The sequence below is a fragment of the Anas platyrhynchos genome, chromosome W (assembly GCF_047663525.1).
Source record: "Anas platyrhynchos isolate ZD024472 breed Pekin duck chromosome W, IASCAAS_PekinDuck_T2T, whole genome shotgun sequence".
Taxonomy (NCBI): domain Eukaryota; kingdom Metazoa; phylum Chordata; class Aves; order Anseriformes; family Anatidae; genus Anas; species Anas platyrhynchos.
The window spans coordinates 2,175,579-2,184,984 of NC_092620.1; the positions used below are offsets into that span (position 1 = coordinate 2,175,579).

General features: G+C 45.0%; 1 protein-coding gene across 6 annotated transcripts in view; it reads left to right on the forward strand.

Moving 5' to 3' along the window:
• Positions 1 to 9,406, forward strand: part of LOC113842159 (E3 SUMO-protein ligase PIAS2) — a 91,938-nt gene that overhangs the window by 66,210 nt on the left and 16,322 nt on the right. The window contains exons 6-7 of one of the 6 annotated variants that reach the window (XR_011805585.1): positions 1,622 to 8,506; positions 8,606 to 9,308. The exons of 1 other annotated variant lie outside the window; for it this stretch is intronic. Coding sequence is in view for 3 of the 5 variants with exons in the window: in XM_038169425.2 (XP_038025353.1) it covers positions 1,622 to 1,771 (150 nt within the window). In the remaining 2 variants the exon portion in view is untranslated. Of the gene's footprint in view, positions 1 to 689; positions 9,309 to 9,406 lie in introns of those variants that run through there. 4 more of the 6 variants (XR_011805584.1, XM_072030531.1, XM_038169425.2 and 1 more) reach the window with 4 other exon arrangements.

A 9,406-nucleotide genomic window follows, 5' to 3' on the forward strand; every position in this document is an offset into this window, starting at 1 on the left:
TTTTGTTTCTTTTAAATGACAATAAATAAGATACGCATGAGCTAACAGCAGCAACAAAATAGCTAGCAGTAGTGAGTGACAAAGGGTTTGGACCTGGGTAAAAAATTAAGATAAAGCTAGGATTCAAGCATGGCAAAACACGTTTGTTTGGGCTGAGTCTACAAGCACATTCTTCAATGCATCTAAATTTAAATTATGATTCAGTATGTTGTGATATTAAGCAGATAAAAGTCACTGATGAAGGTATTCTACATCAGGTAGTTGCCTTTTTTTTCTTTTTTCTTTTTTTTTTTTTAAATAATTTTAGGCATTATATCTGTATTTTGGATCTTTGTTTTGTGGTGCTATATTGATTCCCACTTCACAGATGTGGATGACACAGGAACAGCCAAATCAGTATTCCTCTTTTGCAAATCTGTGCAGTATGTAAGAAGAACCAGCACATAAGATGTATGTGGAAAGGATCATGGGTTCAAAAGAAGACTAATTTATGAGGTTTTTTTGACTAATTTTTTTTTTCCGCTGTGGCAAAGACAAAGAGGTTATGAAGCATATATGTTATACAGCTGCGTAGTGTCATTAGAAACTGGCTGAACTTATGCTCTGAGGTTCAACAATGAAATTTAAAGAAAGGTAGAAAGAGTATATGACTATTATCCCTTATCCCTTTTAAATTTACCACTTTCTAGTTTCCCGCTGTCTGTGAGTTCCTGTTTCCTCTTGCTTCTCATCCTTCAAGCCTGGAGCCATCTCTACCATACACTGCTTTGGCAAGCATTTCTCCATTCCCTTTTCCCAACTGGAAAAAATGCACTGTACCAAATACAAAGCAATAAAGAACTAAGGCCTTGCAGAGCAGCAGGGAATTATGGCACAGCCTTCAACATCTCTTTAACAGCTCATGTTCAGGTGTTATCCCCTTGCCTCATATAGGTTTGGCTTGGAAATAAAGGAAGCTGTAGTTCAGATCTCTACACATAGCAGCTCTCTCCTTTCTGCAAAGGGCGTGCCCCTTTCCACAGTATTGCTCCTTCCAGTTGATGAAGCAGATGAATTTACTGGAACTGCAAAAATCAGTGCTTTCACAATAAACATTGTGCTGGAGTACACAAACTTAGTTTAGATGGTCACCAACTTGCCAAGAATACATACCTTGCTCTGGGCCACACACCCAGTAAATCCCTGCCAGCTCTGACTGGCCCTACGGAGAGCAGAGCTTGACTCTGAATGCTAAATACATGCTTAAATTCACCAGCTGCTGCCTGGAACCAGGACATCACCCTTCCCTAAAACATGCAGGAAAGCCATTAACTTCATTTCAAGTGTGTAGCCCTTCCTTGCCATCCCCACTCTCCCATCCTAGCACGTCTGTGCTCTGGAACTTGCATATTCCTCTTAAATTATCTTCCCAGCTGCTAGTGAAAAGTTACACACTCCAGTTCAATGAGATTCATCCAAGATGACTTCAAACATCAGCTCCAAGTGTTTCACACCCCATTTGTTTTAACAGATTTTAATATTAATAAGATGCAATTAAAAATCATCAACAATTCCCTAGTATGCTATTATTTGCAGAACTACCCAGTTCTTTCTTGATGTAAACCCCTACATTTCATCCCAGCAGGTGACAAGCCAAGCCATCCTTATCCTCATCCCAGGGGGGACAACAAGCCCTAGCAATCATTTGTTATTGAGGCGGAGGTTTGTGCTCATCTCCATGTTCCACCAGCCTTCCTTCATGACTTCAGGCAGAGCTGTGCTGCAGTGCTGAGATCTCCAAGCTGGCCTGGGAAGGCAAAACAACACTTCTATGAAACATGGCTGCTTTCAGCACTCGAACATCCATCTCTGCGTGGCACAGTGGGGTCATCTAGCACCTATTCCCCTCACCTTACGCTCCATATGTCATGCAGAGGAACATCTTTGCCCTCCTCAGCATCTCTTCCCACATTTGTGAGCTGGCAATCATAGAATTTCTTAGCCTTGCAGGGTTATTGCAAGAGTATGTGGTGGTTTTATCTTGCTAGGCAGCTGAACTCCACCACAACTGCTCTCTCACTCCCCCTCCTCAGAAGAAGAGGGGAAGAAGTAAAGGAAAAAAACAACTCATGGGTTGAGATGAGGATAATTTAATTAAAGGAAAAAATGATTAAGGAAAAAATATTATTAATTAAATAATGTAACTAACGGGAAAAAAGGGAAAGGGGAAAGGGGGAAAAAAACAACAAGCAAAGGCTTGTAATTACTAAAAAAGTAATTTATTTCGTCTGCACTTCCCACCAATGAGTGATGCTTGACCACATCCTTGAAGCAGGGCCTCAACACATGTAGCCGTTGTTCGGGAGGACAGATGTTTTCACAATGAGAGCCCACCCCTCCCCTCTTCCTCCTTTTTCCACCTTTTATTGCTGAGTGTGACATCATATGGTATGGAATATCCCTTTGGTTGGTTTAGGTCAGCTGCCCTGGTGATGTTTCGCTTCTCACTTTTTGCCCACCCCCTAGGAGGGTTAGAGAGAGTCCCGATGCTGTGCCAGCACTGCTCAGCAGCAGACACAACAGTGCTGTTCTAGCTACAAGTGCAGAGCACAGCACTGTATGGACTGCTGCAGGGAAAGTTAACTCTATCATAGCCAGGCCCAGTACAGAGTAACAAGGACAAATGTATGATGCTTTCCACTTTTGCACAAGGCAAAAATACCTTTCTGCCTTTCAACACATGGCTCTGTAACTCTGAGGACTGCAAGAGCAGGATCCACCTGGCTAGGCACAGGATTCCGTTCCCTAGGTGCTGCCCTCCTGAACTGCTTTACATACCCCAAAATCACCTGGTTAAGACAGAAAAGTATCACATGGGGTCCCTGCTATAGTAGCAACCAGGAAATCCAGGTATTAATAGCATTAAACACAGGTGCACTCTGCACCCACTGTACATTTATGTGCCTACAGCCTACCTAAACCCCCCTTAGATGGGATTTAGTCAATACACTCAATGGAGTCAAGCAGGTCTTTTCATCCTAAAGTAAATTTCTAAGCTATGTCAAATGAACCACATCCTAAAAATACTTTTCTCTGTCCTAACTTTAAGGGGAGCTTGGGATGGCCAGCTCAGTCACAGGCATCTGCGTGAGTACCTGGATACCTGGGTGGATGCCTAGAGGTTGATGAGATGGCCAAGCATGAAGATAGTATGAAAACAAACTGCAGTTAAAGCTAAATAAATAAGATTAGGAAGTGAGCTATGAATATTTCCCATTTAATATTTAATTCACTGAAAGTGCTTACATTAATTCAAGTAAAACTGTCACAGGAGCTGATGTTTGATGCACCCAGCTGTCATTGAAAGGAGACAAAGCTACAGAATTTCACCAAGATTTCAAGTAAATGTTCTGGTCTTTTTTTCTCTCTCATAGCACCTGAAAATGACCATCAGCAAATTAATAAAACATACTTTCATGCAAATGAAACAACACGTGCCAGCTTTGCTGCTGGTGTTCAGTCCACATGACTAGTGCTCCCCTTTGCTAACCATCCTAAACACTTCCAGGGCTAACCCTCTTCTCACAGTCAAAAGGAAAACAAGGCAAATCTAGGAGCTGTGATATTCCTTTCCCTCACGTAACATCCAAAAATGGTCTGGGGTAAGGAGAGGAGGGGAATTCTATTACCAGATAGTACAGTAATGGAAAGAAAATCAGATGCTTTAAAATAGCATTTGTCCTAGAACTGAACAAATTTAAAAAGCAACAAAAATGAAGAAACATGAAACTATTCAAAGGAAATGCCTAGTTATACAGCACGTAGTCTCTACCACAACACAAGGTGTTTGCTGAGATTAAAAAACTCCGCTGATGGTCTGTGCAAAGGCCAGGAGCATCGTACAGCTTCACAGATCGCACACTAACACCCCTGTATCACTGTCTGAGCCGCCCCAAACTGCCTCAGCTAGGCTATTCTGTCATCATCCACTAGGAGGATGGGAGATTGGAACACCTCGCATGACCTGAAGCATGGATTATTCAACAAACCCTTATTTTCATGCCCTTCACTAAAATGCCTGACCTCCAGGTTCCCCCACAGGGATGGCAGGGACCAGCAACAGGAATATAAAATTAATCTGCCTTGGTTTTAGGTTATAGTTCAGTCTTTGGCTGTGAACTGAATACCACCCTGCTACAGGAATAACGAATGCAGCTCACTGGGGCTACAGCTCCTGGTTGTGCTGGGTCTGTCTTTATTTGCAATGAACACTTCAGAGACACTAATGCCTGTCCTAATGCCTACCAAAGAAATCTTCGCTTGCTGCACCATCTGAAGGTTAGCAGAGAAATCCTTGAACCACAAGCAGCTAATGACTGGAAAAATGCCAAAATACACTGAGTTGTGCCAGAGACATATTTGGCCTGGTATCTTCCATTTGTACAACCCCCATAAAGTTGAATCATCAGGAAAATTCTGCATTACTGCTTCATCAGAACCAGTACGTGCTTAAATCAATGGAGGCAATCTTGATTTTCAAGGAAGGAAGCAGAATCTGAATAACAGTATTAACAATTCAGACTAACTTTTTTGTTTCTGTTGTTTGCACAATGACATTTTAAACTGCCAAGTGGCTTCAAAGGCTGTGGATGTGGTCTACCTTGACTTCAGCAAGGCTTTTGACACTGTTTCCCACAACATTATCCTCAAGAAACTTGCTGCTCGTGGCTTGGACTGGCGCATGCTTCGTTGGGTTAAAAACTGTCTGGATAGCTGGGCCCAAAGAGTTGTGGTGAATGGAGTCAAATCCAGTTGGAGGCCGGTCACTAGTGGCGTTCCCCAGGACTCGGTACTGGGGCCAGTCCTCTTTAATATCTTCATCGATGATCTGGATGAGGGGATCGAGTGCACTCTCGGTAAGTTTGCAGATGATACCAAGTTAGGTGTGTGTGTTGATCTGTTCGAGGGTAGGAAGGCTTTGCAAGAGGATCTGGATAGGCTGGATAGGGTTGGTCTGTTCTCCCACGTGCCTGGTGACAGGACGAGGGGGAATGGGCTAAAGTTGCGCCAGGGGAGTTTTAGGTTGGATGTTAGGAAGAACTTCTTTACTGAAAGGGTTGTTAGACATTGGAACGGGCTGCCCAGGGAGGTGGTGGAGTCACCATCCCTGGAAGTCTTTAAAAGACGTTTAGATGTAGAGCTTAGGGATATGGTTTAGTGGAGGACTTGTTAGTGTTAGGTCAGAGGTTGGACTCGATGATCTTGAGGTCTCTTCCAACCTAGACAATTCTGTGATTCTGTGATTCAAGCTGCTCCCCTTACCACTGTTACAAGAGATCTTTAATGCAGAAACCAACCAAGGACTCATAAGCTCTTTTGAAGCCTTAGAGACAACAGAGCAGTGCTGGGAAGCATCCAGTATCATCTGATATGTAGAACTGTTATTTCAACCATTATTTTTTTTCCACAGGAGTTAGCGGGGCTGATAGATAGAGCTTTAAACTAGAGTCAAAGGGGGAAAGGGATAAAACCAGGCACACCAGTGATAAGCTAAGGGATGGCGCACTAGAATCAGAAGGACTGTGTGCTAGGGAGGTCCTTCGGTCTGCTCCACAAGGTGCTGGGCGCAGGGAGGCACACTGGAAGTGCTTCCACACAAACGCACACAGTATGAGGAATAAAATGGATGAGCTAGAAGTCTTGGCCCAGTCCCATAGCTACGACATCACCAGCATAAGCGAAACCTGGTGGGATGAGTCCTGTGGCTGGTGTGCTGCAATAGATGGTTACAGGCTCTTCAGGAGGGACAGGCAGGGTAGGCGAGGTGGGGTGGTGGCGATGTATGTGAAGCATGGGCTGGACTGCGTGGAACTTCAAGTTGGCGATGGCAAAGTTGAGAGCCTCTGGGTAAGGATTAAGGGACGAACAAATAAAGGGGATGTCGTTGTGGGAGTCTATTACAGACCACACGGCTGACAGGAGCAAGTCTAGGAGGTTCATAAAGCACCTAGATGATAGCACCTGCACCAAGAAGTTAAGGGAGCCAACTAGGAAAGGTGCCCTCCTTGATCTGTTGCTGGAGAATAGAGAGGGTCCTGAGGGGGATGTGGCAATTGGTGACCATGAAGTGGTTGACTTTAAAATTTATGGCGACAGCAGGAAAACTGCCACCAAAACTTCAGCCCTGGATATGGGGAGAGCAGAATTCAGGCTGCTCAGGGAACTAGTCAGCAAGGTCCCCTGGGAAGCTGCTTTTGAAGGCATTGGTGTCCATCAGTGCTGGTCAGTCTTTAAGCACTGCCTCCTAAAAGCACAGGATCAGGCAATTCCAAAATATCAGAAGTCAAGCAGGTGGGGCAGAAGGCCAGCCTGGCTGACCAGGGATCTTCTACTGGAGCTTAGACAGAAAAAGAAAGTGTACGGCTGCTGGAAGAAGGGTCAGGCGATTAGGAAGGAATACAGGGATGCTGTTCATGTTTGTAGGAAGAAAATTCATGTGGCCAAAGCCCAACTAGAGCTGAAGCTGGCCATGTCTGTGGGAGACAATAAAAAAGTTTTTTTTTTTTAGATATGTTAACAGAAAAAGGAGAACCAAAGAAAACATAGGGCCTCTACTTGATGAGGAAGGTCACCTCACAGACAATGACATAGGCAAAGCAGAATCACAGAATCACAGAATTTCTTGGTTGGAAGAGACCTCAAGATCATCGAGTCCAACCTCTGACCTAACTCCTGACTCCCTTCCAACTCGGGATATTCTATGATTCTATGATTCTTTGATCCCCCCCCCCCCCCCCCCCCCATTTGTGATCAAGCCGGATAAAAAAGGCATTAACTAATTTTTGTAATTTCACTTTTTGTACCATTTCCTATGGGACCTGTACTGCAGCTGCCTCAGCCTGATCCCATCTGGCTGGGGGATGGGAAGCTATTATAAAATGTAAAAGAAGCTTTGGGAAATGTTTCTGTTTTTTCACTAAACAAATTGTGACAAGTCGAACATCCAAAGTACCACAGCTTCCTTCCCCTCTCTGACCTCTGCCTTGCAGCCTGGGGAGGCTATCAAAAGCTTTTTCTCCTCCCCTCACATTTTCTGCAGCCGCAGAATGGTTTGTGCACTGTGTTACTGTTCACATACTACCCCAGGCATTAGAGCAGCCCCTGACTCTGGAAGAGACTAAATTATATCATCTTTGGTACAGAAAGGGGTTTGGCCTTCTTTTAACTCTCCTACTTCTGCACAGCTGCTTAATGAAAGTACAGCATCTGGTCTAACAGGTCCTAATTAAGTAAGAAAATATTACATTTTCATACATTTCCAGCTAGCTGTTCCAGATTAGATTATTTTATGGAAAAGATCATGTTGTGCGAGGACAGAATGGTTTTAATGTCTGAAGATAACATGAAGCTGGAATATTACAAGCCCTTCAACCTGGCCTAAGCTGCTACTACTAACAGAAAAAGCAAACATGTCCTGCTCCCAGCTACCTGTCGGTGCTGTGGCACTACTCCTTCCCTTTGAGGGCATCAGTATTTGCACAGATGTGTGGTGATAATCAGAGAGGTAGTACAGCTTAAAATAAACCCAGAGGAAAAAGAAATTAAAAGGTTAGCTTTCACGTGGATCAGCTTCCCAGTCCAGATCCAGCACACAAGCAAACATTTCCTGAAAACAGGAGGGGGGATGCTAGGCAGGAGGCAGGAGCAGGGAAGAGGGATAAGGGCGAGTGAGGAGGAGGACTCCTTTTGGTAGCTGTGCTGGCTTTTGTCAGCTGAAAGCATTTGCAAAATGGTGGCCTGAATAAGTGACCTGTGGCATTCTCAAGCACACTCTGCTGAAACCTCTGGACAACATCGCATCGCACCTCTCTCTGTTTTCACATAGCACAGGCTGATTTTCCAGCAAAACCAGTGTGTTCTGCAGGCAGGAGGAGAAAGATGTATCATGCAGTGGACAGGATAAGTCTGAGAGCCATGCAGAGATGTGGGGTGAACCACAGCAGTGCCACCAACCTCCCTGTGTGCCCCTTGCCTTCAATGGACCACAGCTGGAGAGCTGGTGGGGAGAGACATGGGTGCACAGAGCGATGCCATGGCTGAGCCAGGTTTTGCTAGGTGTTGTGTAACTGCTCATGGGCAATTATGTGCAGAATCACAACAGCCAGGCTAGAATGCTCTAGGCATCTTCACCAGATTTTGCTAGCCATTAATTCAGCAGAAGACTGCTAATGGTATCTGATTGCTTGCTTTGTGCTTCTGCCATTAAAAGGTCACTCTTAAGGACACAAACTCTTCTGTATTGTACAGTGTGAGGTTCAGGAAAAATAATAACCAATTGGAGAGCACGTTCTCAGAAGGACAAAAAACTAACAATATGTGATTTTTATTTTTTAAGTCTAGAGCCATGAACTGAAAAGGAATAAAATCTTTAGAAGCAAGGACTCTGCCTATCTTGACGCTTCATCAGCTCCTGCCAGCCTCAAGAAAAGAGTCTAATTCAGAATGGATGCTGAGCATCACCACACAGGTTAGTTTGCAGAGCTGTAGCTTTCCTGTGCTAAGGACAGCGATAATGAAACTGCTGCTCAGTGTGCCTACCACTGCCTGCCCTCCTGTCTGTCTCCAGGAGGGCTTAAACTGGAAGCCCAGATTGATCCCTGATGCCCTGCATAAGGAAAACTCAGGGAGAAGGTGCAAGAATCTGGAGGATAACCTAGAAGTCAGAAGCACTTGCTAATGAGAGTGAACCAACCGGCCAGACTGCAAAATCCCACATCTGATGGAATGGCTCCACTACAGGGCTAGGTTAGGAACAATGACTCAGCTCTACCCAGCTGTGTTGGGTCTGTCTGGGATGGAGTCACCTTTCCCTGCAGCAGCCCGCACAGTGCTGTGCTCTGCACTCGTAGCTGTAACAGCACTGGTATCACTCCAGTGTTGTGTCTATTGCTGAGTAGTGCTGGCACAGCATCAGGACTCCTTCCAAGCCCCCAAGAGCCAGCAGGCTGGGGGTGGGCAAGTGATGGGGAGGGGACATTGCCAGGGCAGCTGACCTAAACCAACCAAAGGGATACTCCATAACACCTGATGTTACACTCAGCAATAAAAAGGGGGGCTCTCATGGGGGAGGGGGCTGTTCCTCCTGAACAACCACTACGCGTTTTGAGGCCCTGCTTCCCAGGACGTGGTCGAACATCACTCGTTGACGGGAAGTAGAGGATAATTTTTTTCCCTTCTCTCTGTGCTTCCGCACGGCCTTATTGTTTCTTTTTTATTTTTCTTTTTCTCCCCATTCCCTTTCCCTTTAATTAAACCATTCTCATCTCAAACCTCGAGTTCTCTGTGTTGTATTTTCTCCCCCTTCCTCTTTGAGGAGAGGGGGAGTGAGAGAGTGGTTGTGGTGGAGCTCGGCTGCCCACCTGAATAA